At 31.7% G+C, this 18,824-nt stretch overlaps 2 protein-coding genes across 2 annotated transcripts; one reads left to right on the top strand and one right to left on the bottom strand.

The window, feature by feature from the left end:
• Positions 1–4,320: 4,320 nt before the first annotated feature.
• On the top strand, positions 4,321–8,443 carry LOC105772789 (BES1/BZR1 homolog protein 4). Its single transcript, XM_012594241.2, has 2 exons — positions 4,321–4,711; positions 7,329–8,443. Exons 1-2 carry the CDS (start codon positions 4,496–4,498, stop codon positions 8,079–8,081), a joined length of 969 nt encoding a protein of 322 aa, XP_012449695.1. The 5' UTR covers positions 4,321–4,495; the 3' UTR covers positions 8,082–8,443.
• A 1,516-nt stretch (positions 8,444–9,959) lies between these two features.
• On the bottom strand, positions 9,960–13,446 carry LOC105772788 (uncharacterized). The gene is made up of 5 exons (XM_012594240.2): positions 13,145–13,446; positions 11,815–12,690; positions 11,471–11,671; positions 11,128–11,323; positions 9,960–10,515 (listed from the first exon to the last, which is right to left on the bottom strand). The coding sequence occupies exons 1-5, from the start codon at positions 13,232–13,234 to the stop codon at positions 10,334–10,336; spliced, it is 1,545 nt and encodes a 514-aa protein (XP_012449694.1). The 5' UTR covers positions 13,235–13,446; the 3' UTR covers positions 9,960–10,333.
• Between the last annotated feature and the right edge of the window lie 5,378 nt (positions 13,447–18,824).

Raw genomic sequence — 18,824 nt, 5'->3', positions numbered from 1 at the left:
TTGGAATTAAATTTAGTTCCTATATTTTTATAATATTTTTAGGCTTTTAATATATGTTAATTTGACATTTGATTATTATTCATGTATTTATTATGCTTTATATTTTGATATTTTGATATTTTTGGTGGACATATATAGTTATGTATTGAGAAAATATTAAAGGGTTAATTTTGTTCGCTTAAAATGAAAAGTCGATCAAATACATCTAAATTTTAAGTTCGATTAATTTTTCATAATAAATCTCGGTTCAATTAACAATTAAGGATTTTAAATTTTAATTAATTTGATTAATGAAATTTCAGTTTAATTATTAACCGAATGGACCAATTGAATACCCCTAATTAGATATGTTTATTATATATTATAAATATATATTAAAAATACATTATAAAAGTCGATTAAATCAATTGGCTCAATGATGAAAATTTATAATTTATTTTAACCACCAACAAAATCGTATTCATAATCAGAACTGGCTCAATCTAATTGATTAAACAAAAAAAAAACCAGTTAATTCGATTTGAACCAAATTGACTGAAAGTATCAAATTGAGTATTACAAATATTATTATACCAACCAACTAAAAAGTGGCACTTAATAGTCGGATGATGAAAAAAAAGAAAATTAAGTGACTAAAACGAAAACTTATCCATAACTTAGTGACTAATAGTGGAATTTACCCAAACAAAAAGTGGATTTAAATAAATGTCTCGTGGGTGGCTGCCGGCTGGCATATCGGGCATCACGTGACCCCACCACTCTTTGAGAGAGAGTTAATTAATAGTATAAATATAAATGTTAAATTTTGGTTTTAGTCCCTATACTATAATTAACTTGAGGATTTAGCTTTTACATTTTAATTTAACATAATTTAGTCATTTTGCTATTATTAATATTGGGTTTTAATTCAAATCATTAGCACCATTAAAAACTTCAATAATAGACTGATTAGAGTAAAAAAGAACAACAAAAAAATTTATTATCATGATAATTATAATTATCATAATTTTGCCTTTTAAATGACATAAAAAAGTTCTTCCTCAATTAATTAATTAGTACTTTGAATTAAGGAATGGCATTAATAATATTATGACCAAAATTATGTCAATTAGAATATGTATTTAAATTATAAAAGAAAATCATAATTAGGGCTGGCTCGGGCCCGCCCTAAAATGATTTTTTTCATTAATACCCTTTATAATTTATAAAATTATTAATTTAGTAATGGTAAAATTGTACTTTGACCCTCTAAAATGATAAACAATTTATTTAATCCTTTAAAAATTATAAGGACGTAACCTATTAAAATGGTGAAATTGCATTTTACTATCACAAAATATACAATTTAATTTCGATCCTCAAAATTTTTTTACTTTACCTTAGATTTTATAAATAATACGTTTTAAAAATAAAAGTAGTAAATAATTTTAAAATATATAAGATGAATTCTTAACTCATTTATGAAAAAAACCATCTATATTATATATATTAGATTTAGGGTGAACAAAATTTAATTCGATTAAAAAACGATAAAAATTCAGATTTTGAATTAAGTAGTTTGAGTTATTCGGATCAACTCGAATAAAAAAATCAAACTTTTAGTTTAACTCAAATATGAATTACGTAATTCAAGTTATCCGAAAATCCGAATAGGAAAAGACAAAATTACGTCGTTTTGATTAATATTTACCTTTTTCTAAAGTTAAAAGTTAAAAGGCAAAATTACATCATTTTGATAAATGTTTACCCATTAGCCTTACTTATGTAATTAAATAATCTTATATTTCGTTTACTAGTTAAATAATCAGTCCATGTAAATGCAACATTGAGTATAATAATATGATTCGTTATCTTAACTCGACTCGACTCAAAATTTTTTTACTTAATTCGACTCAATTCGAAAAAATATTTCAAATTAAGTTCGGTTGCTAAAATAGGATTTGTCAACTTAGCTAACTCAAATTTTTTTGATTCGATTAAACTCGACTCGATCGAATACTAACCCTTAATTGGACCTGTTAATATATTGGATGGACTGCCCGTTTTGGTTAGACTTAGACAATGATTTTTCAGTCTCAAGCTGAATTCGAATTAAATAATTTAATTTAAATTATTTCAAAACTATTAATATAGAATAATTTTTTTAATTTTAATTATTTTTAAATAATGATCATTTGGGTACGATAGGTCAAGCCCAAAATTTCTTTCTTTTTTTTTTAAATCGAGCTACAACTTGATTGGTCATATATACAAGGGTGATTGTAGTGGGGGCACGCATGTCTCCTTATAAATTATTAAATTATAAATTTATATATGATAAAATTATATTTTGATCTTTTAAAATAAAAAAAATATTTAATTATTTTTAAAATGATGAAATCATAAACTAATATATAATAAAATTATATTTGAACCTCTCAAAATTTTATAATTCAATTACGGCTCCTCCTAAAAGTTTTTCTAGATTTGCCCTTGTACACTAGAGGTGATAATGGACCGAGACAGGCCTCACTCGAAGAAATGGGCCAAAAATTTTGCTCAAGCCCGGTTTGAATAAAGATGTTAAAACCCGAGCTTGGTATGGCTTGTATTATTTTTTTATATAAAAATAAATTTAAAAATATAATAAATCAAATACACTAAAAATATTAAAAGTAATGTTTCTCAATAAATTGAAAATAAATTTAAAAAATATTTAATATTTATGCTTAAATAACACTAAGATATATGCAACTTAGCAATCAAATGTCTCTAAAGTAGTAGCAAAATTAACAATAAAACAATAATTATACAATACTCAAATAATAACAACAAAATAGTAACAATATGATAGCGAAATGGCACCAAAATAGTGGAAACAACAATTTTTTTTTACAAATTCGGGCCGGGCTTGAGCCAAAAAAGCTCACTCGAGGCTCGGCCTGCTTAAAAAATGGGCCTCATTTTTTTTGCTGAAGCCTGCTTTTCGAGCTTATATTTTTGTCCATACACCCCCACTTTTTCGGTGGGCATTGGGGCTGGATCGAGTGGTCCGACCGATTATCAGATCTATTGCGCGCGCGCACACACACATATGTATATAGGCTTAAATATCCATTTAGCCTTGAACTTACACCTTGTGAACTTTTTTTAGTATATTTATTTACTTTTTTTTTTGGTATAGATTGTGAGCACGTGACAATTTAAGATTACAAACATGTACATACATTACTTGAAAAATGTATATATATTTTTAAAGAAAGTTATTGTTAACCAATTGAATTAATAAGGAGAATGATAAGGTTAATTTGGTGGCAACTCACCCCAAGCTGAGGCAAAGAGTCACGGGTAATCAATGGAAGGATGGTCATTTTGTCTCTCGACCTATCTCAAATATTATGGTGAGTATATATATACATACAGGGACAAAGATGTCCATGTGCCTTGATTTCACTGACAATGGAATTATCATTTGTTTCTCTACAGTGACAGTGAAGTAACATCCTAGGATATGAGTTATTAGGACAGTTAGGTAATCAATAAGCCTGAATCTCCACATGCATCCCATGTACACCTAGCGAAAGTAGTCTTATGGAGGTTCGTCATTTTGCCATGATCTGAGTTCGTTAGGTTCACCTCATTGGATGTTCGGTCGATGTGGACACATTAACTAGTAACTTGCCTATTGATGACACGTGGAGAGACATATAGAGGAAGTATAACAAATATAAAAAAAATTTACAAAGTTAAAATATATAAATATTTTTAAATTATGAAAATAAAAAAAATCTATAAATTTTCAAATAAATGTATATGTGTATGTATGTATGTATGTATGTACAAGAATCAAAACAAAAATGGTTAGAGCTTACGAAACGATTTCTTGGAAGGCCAAACCGTTTCTACCTTTATAACGGTATTGTTTCCTTCTTCACATTATTGTGATACCTTTCCTAAAAAGCATAAACACGTGCTATCCTCGTGATCCCATTTTAATAGGACTTAATTGCATTAGACATCCCCAACTATCATACTCATTCTAATTTGGTCCTCATACTTTAAAATGTCCTAATTATATCACATTAGATTTGATATATAATTTAATAGTTAAATTAACGATTTTAGTGATGGAAGAATTTATTGATATAATCTTGATAGTTTAGGATGTAATTAGAATGTTTTGAAGTTTAGGGACCAATTTGAAATGAGCATCATAATTTAGGGACATAGAGTCAAATTAACTCTTTTAATAATGGCTTGCTCGTAATTTTAACAATAATTCATGTCCAAATTTAAAAACACCTCTCCTACTAATATTTTAGCTCACAAGCCACACATCCTTCCTCCAACCTCCCATCATTTTTACCACCACTTTTTTTTTTTTTGTTACTCTTTTTCCGTTTGTTTCCCGAGAAAATTAATATCAATCTTAAACACAATAGTAATCACAAATTCGATGAACTAAAAAGAAAAAGAAAAGAGTTTAACGCCGTCATCGCTGTTTATTTTCAAAGAAATGACGTCAGGGACGAGAATGCCGACGTGGAAGGAGAGGGAAAACAACAAGCGGAGAGAACGGCGGAGACGAGCGATCGCGGCGAAGATCTTCGCCGGTCTGCGGATGTACGGTAACTACAAGCTCCCGAAACACTGTGATAACAACGAGGTGTTGAAAGCTCTCTGTGATGAAGCCGGTTGGACCGTCGAAGAAGACGGCACTACTTACAAAAAGGTAAAAACCGATCCAAATATATATTTATGATTTATGAGCGAACAAATTATTTTTGTCAAGGTTTAAATATGTTATAAGTCCCTATACTTTCACAAATTTGAAATTTAGTCCTTATATTTAATTTTATAGTGTATAAATACTTACATAGCATATTTGAACAATTTATCAACTGTTAAAAGTCGATTAAAATATTTAATCATGTTTCACAGAAGCACGAATTTGTGTATATATGTTTCCCCGGCTTCGGTGAAGCAAAAGGACGACGAAAACTTTTTTATGATAGGACGATAATACCTTCCTCTCCTGGCTTGAAAATTTGCACTTCGCTTTAATGTAAGAAGTTACAAGTTTAATTGGAAGAACTAAGGCCACTTTGCTAATTAAAATTTAAGGGTTAATATAACTTTTAGTCCTTGAACTTTGGTAATTACATTCACTTTGATAACTATCTTTTATCTTCTTTTTCAATCCCTGAACTTGGATTTTGTCAAGACTTGATGATGTGGCATAATCTCAAAAGTGCCACAATATCGAATTTTTATAATTTTCAAGTTTAGAGATCAAAATGAACCTAATTATCAAGTTTAGGTACCAAATTAAATAAAAAATTTAAGTACCAAAGTGGACTTATCTACCAAGTTTAGGGACTAAAAATTATATTAACCCTAAATTTAATCTAAGTTAAGAATTTTCTTCAATTGTTAATTATTTTATAAGATTTTTCAATTTTTATACAAGTTATCTTTATGTTTGATGTGACATCTTGTATACGCATGTCATATTGACAAGCTTTATTAACTTAAGGGATTAATTATAAAATTGGACAAAACTCTAAGGTCACTTTAGTAATTTCAATCCAACTTTATTTATTTTATTTTTAAAAAATTTTCCGGGATTATTGGCTTTGCATTGCTTTTGAATAAATTTTAATGAAGAAAAAAGGCTGATATCGAATCCTTGGATTCCACTTTTTTGATGAGATTTTAAATAGCTTTAGCTGTAATGCGTGTGGGGATGGGGTTTTGATTAAAGCTTACGGTAAAAATAAACAAAGCATGCTACATTATATGCTTATGTAAACGCCATTGTCTTTGACATTATTATGCTTTTGGCTTATTTCACTATTTGGTCTTAAACTATACCACTTTTTCATTTTGGTACTTAAATTTTTTTTGTCTCACTTCAGTATTATGTATTGTCATTTTAGTTGAAGTTTATCAAAAAAATAAGGTAAAAGCATAGTGGAGGTCATGCATTTAGAAGTCAGATTGCATTTTGTCTCCTTTACTCAAAAAATGAGTAAATTAGTCTCTACACGTTAGATTAAATAGCAAATTGATCATTCCTATTAAAAATTTCATCCATTTGTGCCAAGTGTGACGTACATAGACCAGTTTTTAATAGTAGAAATATATGTAATTTTTAACAAAAAGACTAGTTTGCTATTTGGTCTAACGTATATGAATTAATTTGTCCTTTTTTAGTAGAGAAAGTAAAATGTAATTCTGCTTTTAATAAAAAGGCTTTCATGGTACTTTTATTTTAAAATGTGATAAAAATGACAGTTCAGGTATCAAAAATGAGAAAAAAAAGTTTTGATAGATATAGTTTAGGGACCAAAATATGAATAAAACCTTTTTTTCCCTTTTTAGTGGAAGTTTTTGTCGGGTTGCAATGACTATGTTGCCCCCCCTAATCATGCATTTTGGTCCATCATATGTGACCCCATGAAAACAGAAAATGTCTCATGCAATGTTGGGCAAAATGAGGACTGGCAGTTAGATTTTACTTATAAAAAAGTTTGATTTAGACATTTTAATGTTTTCATAATTCATCAATGCCTTTGTTCTTTTCTTTTGTCTTTGTTGTTTAAAATTCAAGTGGTTGAGGTATTTTTTGAATGATGGCTTTCTTGACTTTCTTGGCTAAATGGATAATTTTTTTTTTTTAAGTTTCTCTCAAAATTTAAAACATTCAATTTAGGCCTTTTCAACCTTTGATTAAATGAAAATTTTCAATTTTGACCCCTCTAAAAATTAGTAATTCAATTTAAGCCTTTTTAACATAATATTTTTTAGCTTTAGCCTTTAGCACCTGATATTTTATATTTTATGTAAGGGCCCTAAAAAACAATTAAGGGCTTCATCCTCGGTTTGGACCATTTCGAGATCAGATCATTTCGAGTTCAATAGTTATGTTTGAGTTATTTAAGTTTTTTGGGTTTGGATTATTTTAAATTCTAGTAATATCAAGTTACTTCTTCGAGTGATTTGTAGTTTAAGTTTTTTAGATTTGAGCCATTTTAGGTTCATGATTGACGAGTTCAGATTTTTTATTTTTTATTGCCAAATCAAGTTGGGTCAAGTTTGGGTGTTTGGGTTCGGGGAAAATTGGTAAGTCTATGTCAAATGCATATCTTAGCATGGGTATGAGAATATAATAGAAAATAAGTCGAGTTTGGGTTCTTGAGTTCGGAGAAAAGTTGGTAAGTCTATGTTGGATGTGTATCTTAACAAGAATATAATAGAAAACTTAAAAAATTGAACACACGTATGTTGGACGCATATACATATTTGATCCTTCGCTCATGCTTACTTTTTTGTCCTCCATTTTGTAGGGATGCAAACCAGTGGATCGGATGGACATTTTGGGAGGTTCGGCATCGGCTAGTCCATGCTCTTCGTATCACCCGAGTCCTTGTGCATCGTATAATCCGAGTCCCGGTTCATCATCCTTTCCGAGTCCGGCTTCGTCACATTACCGAGCCAATGGCAACGGCAATGCCGATGCCAATTCCTTAATCCCATGGCTTAAAAACCTTTCATCCGGCTCGTCTTCAGCTTCATCCAAGCTTGCTCACCATCTCTACTTTGCTGGTGGGTCAATAAGTGCTCCGGTCACCCCACCATTAAGCTCCCCGACTTCCCGAACTCCTCGAACAAGAAACGATTGGGACGAAACAACCGGTGGCTCGGCACGAACCGGGCAACGACATTGTTACCTTCCTTCATCAACTCCACCAAGTCCCAACCATCAAGTTTTTCCTGATCCAGAATGGCTTTCTAGTGGACCAACATCCCCTACATTTAGCCTCGTCTCACGAAACCCTTTCGGGTTTAAAGACGAGGCTTTATCAGCCGGAGGTTCACGAATGTGGACTCCAGGCCAAAGTGGAACATGTTCACCAGCATTCCCAGCTGGTGTTGATCAAACATCGGATGTTCCGATGTCCGATGTCATTGCTGCCGAATTTGCCTTTGGTAGCAACTTCACTGGGTTAGTTAAACCTTGGGAAGGAGAAATGATCCACGAAGAATGCGTAGCCGATGATGATCTTGAGCTTACACTCGGAAATTCAAAAACCCGGTAACGTCTCCATGTCGAAATCTCAGATTTCGTGTTCCGGTCAACGACATTACTGAGTTATTTCGAGTCCGAAACCGCATCCGCCTCACCCATCTCTCCATTCAAGCTAAACAGAAATCAAAGATCAATTTATAAATAGCTCATAGCTGTGTATTTGCCCCTTCAAGTGCAGTCAATTCATCAATTTCATATATATATATATATATATATATATATATATATTCATTTTCTCTTTGTAACAAAAAAAAAAAATTCTAGTAATGGCATTGACATCCACATTGACTGTTTGGTGTGATTGTGGTTTTGTGATTGAAAGTGATTTAAAATGTACTGGATTTCTTTATGCTATCCTAATTTTTCATTTTTAGAAGAAATTATTTGTGTTTGATGTATATTTGAACATAAACTTTCAAACCAATCGAACAACGATAACTAATGATGTTCGAACAATAGTGACTTAAATAAAATTTTTGAATAATTTAAACGCTTAAAATAATTGCACGTTGTTGTATTGTAATATTTCAAAGATTTACCAAATATTTACAAAAATTTGTAGGGTTTATTTAACAGTTTTTAAAATACAAAATTTTTGAAAATTTAAAGAGAATAAAAAAATTAGAATTTTTAAAAAGGGTTAATGACAATTTCTCAAAATTTTAAGTGTCATTACGTTACACCCCTATCTATGATCCACTGCATTGTTTCAATAATTTAACATTTTAGAGGGTAAACTCAGCCAGAGTCATTAAGAGGTTTTCAAAGGTTTAGGAAGGCCAGAACATGTACAATCGGAAATTTAGGGATTAAATCATGGTAAATTTCGTACACGTATATTTGGACTTAATTAATGAATCACGTGTCGCCTTTTCAAAATATTCTAAAATTTTATCAGTCAAATTTGTGTAGTGGTAATGCAATTATAATGTTGGATTGTTCATCATTGCTATGGAGCCGAACCAAATAATTAAAGCTACCCTTTTAGTTTAGCAAAAGGGTAAAAAGATTAGGTAGAGATTGTATTTTATATATTTTTTTTATATTAGATTAAAGAGTAAATATAATTTTTCTGTTAAAATTTATTCTAAAAGTTGGCATGATCGATGGTATTATACACCGATGATCACTAACCTGAAACCCAGATAAGATCCGGGTTGCCTACCCGTGACCTGGACATGCCCCACTAGATGGATGTGTGTGATATACAGCCAGTGGAGCTCGTGGTATCAGTTCGCGGTCTTAGTCCGCATATATCCAATGAGTTCATGTGTAAGGGGCCGCGAGGTCTAGTAGGCGACCCAGAACGGTACACATGCCCAGCATACCCGAGACCTGCTCAGAATGTCAATCCTATGAATAGTAGGGCCAAGTCAATGAATATTGGAGTCAAATCATGAACAGTGATAATATGTACAAATCCTCGAATGTTTCCTTTAATGAGACACAAAGGATTACTCAATAGATAGAATAACCAAATGCCATGTATACCTTATGCTGACTTACATGAAATAATTTTTAATTGTAGATTTTTAGTTGTAGGAATGAATGGAATTTTTATCAGAATGATCAATTTACTCTTTGATCTAATGTACATGGACTAAATTGCCAATATTTTGAGTAAAGAGTATATAATGCAATCTAACACCTAATACAAAGGCTTCTATGAATACTTTTATTGCAAAAGGGTGTATTTCAATCATTTTGAGTTCAACTTATTGTGAACTTATTTATCAATCGAGCATTTTAATTCAAATCATTTTAAATTCAACAGATTTCGAATTATTTGTTTGAATCATTTCTAGTTCGAATAATTTTGAATTCAAATTTTTGACTTTTCTGTTGTTGACTTTTTATGGTGAAATAAAATCTTAAGTAAGAGAAGTAATGAATTCCCGAACATGGTTACGTAACATTAACAGCACAAATGCGTCTAAATCTATACAATATCTGAATATTCTTCATCATATACATCATATTAACAAGTCGAGTTTTTCTGGTTTCTTATCTACCAATCATTTCCATTTTCATTCAACATTTCCCCATCTAGGTTCGGGTCTGGGTCCGGGTCCGGGTCCGGGTCCTTCCCTTTCGAAAGACCAAGAACCCCCATACAACAATCCATCAATATAAACTTTTAAACAGGCAAAGAATGATAGGTCATTTGCAGAGAATGTACATATGATACCAAGGTTCATGCTCCATTGTCTCTTCTTTATATCGAATACCAAAGCGATTAGTTTGATTTCCGACTTCTGGCACTTAACTTAGTGTGTTATATAGATCAGAAAGCGCACGGTAAAGAATGGCGGCGGCAGGTGGCCGAGGCATGGACCCGAGAAGTATATCGGTTGCAGTTATTGACTGGCTGCCGTAAAATCGGGCATTCTCTCGTCCCCGTGTTGTAACAACAGTCCCTTTGAGTGAACATCCAACAAAAGCACCTACATATTTAACTGACTATACTTAACGATGCAATCATTGATCTTGAACTTTAGACAACCGTGCGAGATTAAAAGAGTTCAAGTCAACGGTTGATAACAGTATTATGAAAGTCCTTGTACTAAGAGTAAGTTTGAATTTTGCTCCTTCAACTCAAAAAATGGGCATATTAGTCCTTGTAAGTTAAATCAAAGAGCAAATTTGTCCTTTCTGTTTAAAATTTATCCATTTATGCAGTTAAAAACTGGCGTGTAAGATGGATTAACTAAATAATGACATATGATGAGACATATGATGTACCACATGTACATCATGCTAATATAAAAGATCAGTTTTTAACCGTAGGAATAGATGAAATTTTCAATAGAAGGACCAGTTTACTCTTTGATCTAACATACAAGGATTAATTTGACTATTTTTTTAGGGAGGGCAAAATGCAATCCGATTCCTAGTACATGGGTCTCCATGGTACTTTTTTCGTCATATAGCTGATAGACAACATTATTTATGTTGATATTTGACATGATACCATGACAGGTCCTAAAAGATCACTAAGACAAATATGCAACCAAACCAATTTCGATTATGTTTAAAAGGAGAGGATGAGACGATACCTTTACTACAGCTGTATGTATAACAAGCAGCATAACCACCATCGCCGGCTCGTACATCTGCTTCTACAGTCCGTCCAACAATACCAACGGCAGCACTTACACCAGCTCCAATAGAAAGATGTGCATTGCCGCTAAAAGTCTTAACAGCATCATTTGTTCTCAAGATTATAATAAAATCGGTCAATTCTCCCCCAGCCTGCAGATGTAACCCTTAATAGTTAGGAAAGATAGTGAAAAACGATTTAACTTCAGGAGATAGGCTCGTTGCATCCACTATACACATATCCCAGTTGATTTTGTTCCATAATATATTCAATCGGTTTAAGATATGATAGAAAACTACCTGAGCTCCCCATCCCAAACCGAATGAGGAAATGGCAGAGGGTGGAGACCAGGAGTCGTCCTCTCTACGAGCAATCACAAGTCCTGTGCCGATATTGTATGTAACCATGACACCGACTTTCATAACAGAGATTATGGCAAGGCCTTTTGCATCTCGGAGAATGGAATCGGGAATGGATTTCTCAGGTTTCAATGTACCAACCTGTCCGGTGAAAGAGAAAACGGTAAGAATTCAGAAAAGCTATGTATAACTTCAATGAGAATTCCAAGTACGAAAATGAACAATAAAGGTTTACTAGTTAACGATTAATCAATGAAATGTAAACCTCAAAGCTCGATTCTTACCTTAGTAATGTAACCCCGAATCGTATTTGTTGCCTTATAAATTTCATGTTCCATGGACTGTCCCCAGGGAAAATTAACCCAAGATCTCAAAGTACTCAAGTCGGTCAAATCGTGTGCTGGCAGCTGAGCAGCATTACTAACCTGGTCCATCAAGTATGGCTGGACTGATTCAAGCCGCACACAGCATACATCGCAGACACGTTGCGGGTCTGTTACACGAAACTTTTGGGGCATTAAACTCCTTCCTTTAGAACACTCACCACAAAATATTCCTCCACAAAACCTACAATGGTGTCTTGAACACATGATCGGGTGAAACCTCACACCACACAGCATACAAGAGGAAGCCGCACTGTCAGCCAACCACTTTGGCGGTTCTGCATCGAGAATTTCCTTCACGTTACCTAAATTCACTTCGTTTAGCGTCTGAGCCATCTCTTGCCAAGCTTGCTCAAGCAAATGACTCGATAACCACGAAACTCCACATCGTTGAATATCACCAGAAGCTAAAGCGTTGACTTTCCCACGGGCGGCAAGTATCATCTCGACAATCACATCCCACATAGTCAACTCCTTCTCTTCACTCAAAAACTCACCCCACCCCATGTCACCTTCAGGGAAATAACCTCCATTGGAATGAAAACCTTTGGCCCATTGTTCGTGATCGCTTTCGAGCATTGGAGGAACCGAGACCGGTATCCATACTCCGGTATCCTCAACAAGGGGAGAGTCGTAGAAGAAGTATTTTCCCATTTTTTGATGGCTGGTCCTTGGTTCTTTTTCTTTTTCATCATTCAAGTCCTCCATAGTGTTGGTTGGCATTGATAACCCATTATCATATTCTCCATAAACATTAACTCCTTGATTATCAAAACCCTAATATTAACATTAGAATACCCTAATCAGAAAAATCCCCAAAACTTTGAATTTTCAAGGGGAAAAAAAGCATTTTTTATTGATAATGAACATGAAATTAACAATAAAAACAGACCCATAATTCAAAAGATCAAAAGGGCGCAGGAAAACAAAACCAAAATTTAAAACCCCAACTTTCTACTTCACTCTCAAAACCCTAACATCAACATGAATGGGAAACAAGCAAATATTTGTAAAAAACTCAAATCATAAAAATCCCCAAAACTTTGAATTTTAAGGGGGAAATGCATTTTTTTAATTGACGAGTATGAAATTAACAATTAATATAAACCCATAATTCAAAAGATCAAAAGGGAGCAGGAAAACTCAAAATCAAAATTAAGAACCCTAACTTTCTAAATTCAATGATTATACGATTAATTCAATAAAAATCGAAACAATTTCAAAGACTTACCGAGTTGGAGCTCCGATTAACTGTATCATCGGTTAGGGAAAGAGAAGAAATCCTAGAATCAAAGCCCGAATTTTGATTGGAGCCTTCCATTTGAAGTGATTGAATTAAATTAAAAATTAATTTAGCAAATGAAGGGTAGGAAGAATAAATTATTTACAGTGAAAAACAGTAATTGAAGCGAAAGAAGAAGAAAAGATTAAGCTTATTTATAAGAGAAATATTATAAATTAATTCATTAAATTCATTGAAAGCTGCCTTCAAAACTTGAAGTTCTTTCTTTTCGATGTTACGTTTGCAGGCAGCATCTAAATGACAATTTACACAAATATATGAATATTTTAGGTTAAACTTTGTTATTAATACCTGTGTTTTACAAAATATGTGGATTTAGTCCCTATGCTTTTCAAATTTTAAAATCAGTCATCACCAAACAATAATTGTTAAATTCATTAAGTTAAGTTCTGCTATTTCCAAATTCTGATGTGTGAATATTGAAATTTCATAGTTTGAAAAGTATAAGGACTTAGAGTGATCCAATTGGAGAATATAGATTAAATTAACAATTGTACGCAGAAAGATTAAATACCCATCAACAAGTAAAAGAACATACCTTAGATCGAAGTTGATTTGCCAGTTAGTGTCGGAGGTCGAAGAAGAAAACTGTTTAAATTTTGGTTCATAGGTTTGTAACGTTCAAAGTTGTTTCATAAAAAAAAAAAACTAAACCATAAAAGAGAATGAGAACACAACTTTTGATTGGTGTAGGCGATGCAAACAAAGAATGCAATTTAACAACCTGATAACTTAAATGAAAACTTTCAAATAATTCAGTGACCATTTGTACCTTTTAAAAGTTGAATGACCAAAACGTAGATTTATAAGTAGTTTTAATAACCTTGAATGCAATTTACCCAAAATTCTTAACACCCAAAGGATCAAACTTGCAAGATTCAGACAAATAAAAAAATTCACCTCAAAATTCCCTTCTCTTTCCCAATTCTCCACTCCAAGTTAAAAAGGACCATTTTGTAATTTTTTAAAATTAAATAATTAAAATATAAATTTATTAATAGTTTAGTGATTTTATATGTAATTTAACTTTTTATATCAAATCTGTCTTTTAGTAATAAATGGATAAATTTCATCCCTATATTCTTAAAAATTCAAATAAGTTTAAGTTGTAACAATGTTAACATTTACGGATAAAAATGTCTTGAAAATTATATTTTCAATTGCAGTTCAATTACAAATAAAATATTTTATTTACGAATCATAAAACTTTAAAATATTAATTTTATTAAACTGTAAATGATATCTTTTAATTGGTTAATGTTAATTATATTATGATTTGACATTATTTGATTCTTTTAGGGTAAACTATATTAGTAGTCACTCAATTATGATTTTTTTCTTTTTTGGTCACCAAAGTATGAAATGTTACAAAATAATCACTCAACTATTCAATTTTATCTTTTTTGGTCACCCAACTATCTTGGACTTTTGGTATTTCCTTCTCGTAAGTCAATTGGTGATAAAAAAGACAAAGTTGAATTTGGGTGACTATTTTGTAACTTTTCATAATTGAGTGACGAAAAAGAAAAAAATCATAGTTGAATGACCGTTTTACAACTTTTCATAATTGTGTGACCAAAAAAAGAAAAAAAAATAGCTGAGTGAATACTAATATAGTTTACCATTTTTTTAACAGTAAAATGACTAAGGGCCCCTTTAGATTAGATGGGTGGTGCGGTTGCCTGCGGTTAGTGTAAAAATAGGTGTGGCGGTGAGATGCGATACTATAGTGTGAGACAAAAAAAGAAGCTAAATACAATAAATTGAAGGTAGGAGTGTAACTAGGGGGTGGCAGGGGCCCCGACCCCCTTAAAATAGAAAATTTTTCATTTAGGCCCTTTAAATTTTAAAAAAAATTATATTAATAAAATTAAAATTACACTTTAGCCCTCTAAAAATGATAAAAATTTAATTTAATCCTTTAAAAATTATAAAAATATAGGCTATTCTAATAATAAAATTACATTTTTACTATCATAAAAATTAAAATTTAATTTCTTCTCCCCTAAAAAAATTTTCTACCTTCACCCCTAGAAGTAAACGCCCATCCAAAGGGGCTATAAATTAAATCACTTATTAGTAAAGAAACTAATTTGATCAGCTTCCTATAATATAGGGACCTCTAATAGAAATCCACCAAATTCTAAACACCCAAAGGATCAAACTTCCAAGATTCAGACAAATAATTAAAAAAAAAAAAGTCCCTCAAAAAGACATCTTTTTTTGTTTTCAAAGCACCCAAATTTGCCTTGAATCTCGGCCATGGAAACCAAACCAAGCTCTAAAATTCCCCTCTTTTTCCCAATTATTTTCCTTCTATTATCAACTCTAACCCAACCCTCATTATCATCATCAATCGACACCATCATCATCAATGGCAAAGACCCATCAATCTCTTTACGGCGCCGTATTGTGTTAGCTTCTCAAAGGAACAAGAAGATGAACCAGATCCCTAATTGTGGCGAAATGGTGTCGAGATCTCAGTGTTTACAAAACCCAAAGTGTCGATGGTGTCGTAGTGAAGCTCTTGATGATATGTGCTTTAAAAAAGCTGAAGCTTGGCGATTGCCTCAACAGGTTTTTCTTTGTAATTGATATTCGATTCTAGTTTATTTGTGAATGAATTTGATCTGATTTATGATATGTTTTTTGAAATTTTTGTACTGTTTGATTTGGTGATTTTATGTGGATGCTTTTGAATTGATTTAAAATTTGGGGGATTTTAGTGGAAATTTGATGAATTTTGGGGGGTTTAAAAGCTGTTCTACACTTAATAGAATTCTCTTACAACTTTGCTTTAGAGCCTGATTTCAAGTCTTTTTGGCTTGTGATGTTTCTTTAGATCTATGTAGCCATTGATGTTGTAGAATTCAAATTTGGTAATACTTGACTCGAACAGTTTACGAATCTTATCAAGTTTTTTTTTTATATTTTTATATTATTAAATTCGATATTACTCTTAATATATACCGAGTTTGAGTACAAAAATTGATAAATAAACTTAATCAAGCTCAGACTCGAATAATTCAATTATATTTCAAACCGAGTTTAAGCTTTAAAAAAATGTTCAATCGAGCTTAAGTTAAATATCGAATTCCAAATTTTAAGTCGAGCTCAAGCTTGACAGCAGGACTCCACCCCGAATCATATCTCACACTTTCCATATGGTGCATATTGGAGTTCAAGAAAGAAAATAACGGTGCTATGGCTAGAGTAAGGAGCACCTTTTCTTAGGGTTTTATAGCATGGGAGTCAATTCCGTATCAGTCTAAATGTCTCGAAAACCGAAACAAGAAAATTTAGGTTCCATTTCGATATAAATTTTAGTCGGTATCGGTATCAACTCGTATTGGTAGATTTCACTCGTACTGCTTGAAATATTATGTGTTGAAAAGCCGGAAGAATAATTGAATTTTTGGATCAACTAAGTTCTCTCGGGGATTTACTTAAGAATAAGAAAGAAGAATCTTATATAAATACTATGGAATAAGATTTAATTCTATTAATGGGGATTCCGTAAATATGTTTAGGGGTGTTCAAATGGTCAGCCGAATCGAATTGGCATTAATCGAATTGACTGAATTGTATAATCTTTTAATTGTTAATAGAATCGAAATTTTTTCAAAAAAAATTAATCGAACCGAAATATTTCGGTTAATTCGATCAGTTAATCGAATTGACCGAAATTTATATGTTTTTTTTTTGTTTTGATTAAAATAAGTATAAAACATATAAAAAAATACATTGAAATTAACTGAAATATATGTTTTTGTTTTGAAAGTTAACCGAATTAATCAAATTAACCAAAATATTATGTCTTGAATACTAGATAATTAAAAACACTACCTAAGTCTTGAAATTAACACATAATTAACACATAATATTAATTAGTAAGTTCGATTAATTATCCGATTTTGAATCGAATTAATCGATAACCGAAATTTCGAAAAATCATCAACCGACCTCCGACCGAACTAAGTTCGGCCACCGACCGATTAATCGAATTAGATCAGTTCGACTAGTTAATTCGGTTTTAACCGAAATTTGAACACCCCTAAATATACTCATTTCAAAAATAGAAAGTTTGAAACAATTGGAATTTATTGTACATAATGCCACCTAAAATATTGGTGACACTAATTCAAAAAAAAAAAAAAGTTGGCATGTTAGGTTGTGAGCCGGTGAGTCAAATCGCAACCGTGATGCCACTTGATAGGGTGGTCGCACCAAATTTTTATTTTAAACCCGCTCCCCAACAAGAAAAACAAATCTGTTATTATTTATCGGTTTTGAAATAAAACGAGAGGGGGAAAACTTGAATCGTTAAAGTTAAATGAGATAAATCTTGAGTTTGAAACAATGACAAAAGTCTCAAACTTCGGTTTCTAAAGCTATTCGAAATCAAGATTGAAGATTAAGAGTATTTGCTTTTCATTTATGAAAAATCAAGTTTGAGTTGATAATGTTAGTTTGTAATTATTTTTTTATGTAATTTCATTTTATTTTACTATTATGTATAATTAAGTGGCTATATATTGATAATGATTTCTAGTTTTACATGCAAATTATATTGATAATTTCAAGGTTTTTTATTGTTTTAAAATGGTATGAATTGTTTTATTAACAATTAAAATATTTTTTTTATTTTTAATTTATTTTACATATTTAGTGTACAAGATGAATAACTAACTCTCGTATACGTCCATTTTGATGGGATAATTTACCATACAAAAGTTGGTTGTTTATTTGAGAACGTGGTTTAACATGGGTGTAAAACTTGATGAAATCAAACAATAGATTGGTGCGAAAATCGCTTGGCGTTGTTGGAGCCTCAAAGGAGGATGTCCAAACTATTCTACAAATTTTCAGTTTCGTCAAATCCGTGTAAATATAAGGAGATGCAACTTGTAGAGGATGACGATGTGGAGGCTATGATCACACTGCATTGCTCGTTTGATAACGTTGAACCAGTTGAGTTGTTTGCTGAGTTAGCGGGAGTTGAGCCAGTACAAAATGTCACTCCATTAAATCAACAACTTAATAAACATTACCCGGGATGCTACCAACATTTTTGGAGCAAGTCACAGTCAAATCTCAATAGTAATTCATCCACAACTTAAACCTAATAGAATGAGTAATAGCAAAATTTAACCAAATAATAAAAATATTTGTAAAACTTCAATTCCTTATAAAACCAAACTCAACTTTTACAAGTCTAACCATCATAATGGACCAATCTCTTATATTATTATTACTTTTCGGTGAATTACATGATGAATTACAAGAGGAGGGTAAAACTCTAACAACAACATGACTAACACGACACGAACCTAAACCATATTTGGAGCGGTAAACATCCTGGCCATCAGGCCAACACGCGGGATTCTCAATCTCTTATATTATTACATCTAAATTATGAGAACCAGAAAAGCAAACAGAAAATAAAGGCAAAAATAACTTCATTATCATGTGAAGAAACACAAAAAAGGAAATTTTACTTTTCAAATCTTAATAAAATTAGATAAGATTAAGATTAATAATAATAAAAAAACATGTTTTTTTCCTTGTAATAATTAGATGAGATGATCACATGCTTTTTTGTTTCACA

This window comes from Gossypium raimondii, chromosome 6 (assembly GCF_025698545.1).
Source record: "Gossypium raimondii isolate GPD5lz chromosome 6, ASM2569854v1, whole genome shotgun sequence".
Taxonomy (NCBI): domain Eukaryota; kingdom Viridiplantae; phylum Streptophyta; class Magnoliopsida; order Malvales; family Malvaceae; genus Gossypium; species Gossypium raimondii.
Note: the sequence above shows the minus strand (reverse complement) of the source record. Positions and strands in the feature narration are given on the sequence as shown.

Coding starts and splice junctions, on each gene's coding strand:
- LOC105772789 (XM_012594241.2), top strand. CDS start 4,496: ATGACGTCAGGGACGAGAATGCCGACGTGGAAGGAGAGGGAAAACAAC. Junction 4,712..7,328: donor ACGGCACTACTTACAAAAAG/GTAAAAACCGAT, acceptor TCCATTTTGTAG/GGATGCAAACCAGTGGATCG.
- LOC105772788 (XM_012594240.2), bottom strand. CDS start 13,234: ATGGAAGGCTCCAATCAAAATTCGGGCTTTGATTCTAGGATTTCTTCT. Junction 11,672..11,814: donor TTCGGGGTTACATTACTAAG/GTAAGAATCGAG, acceptor TTCACCGGACAG/GTTGGTACATTGAAACCTGA. Junction 11,324..11,470: donor GTTTGGGATGGGGAGCTCAG/GTAGTTTTCTAT, acceptor TTACATCTGCAG/GCTGGGGGAGAATTGACCGA.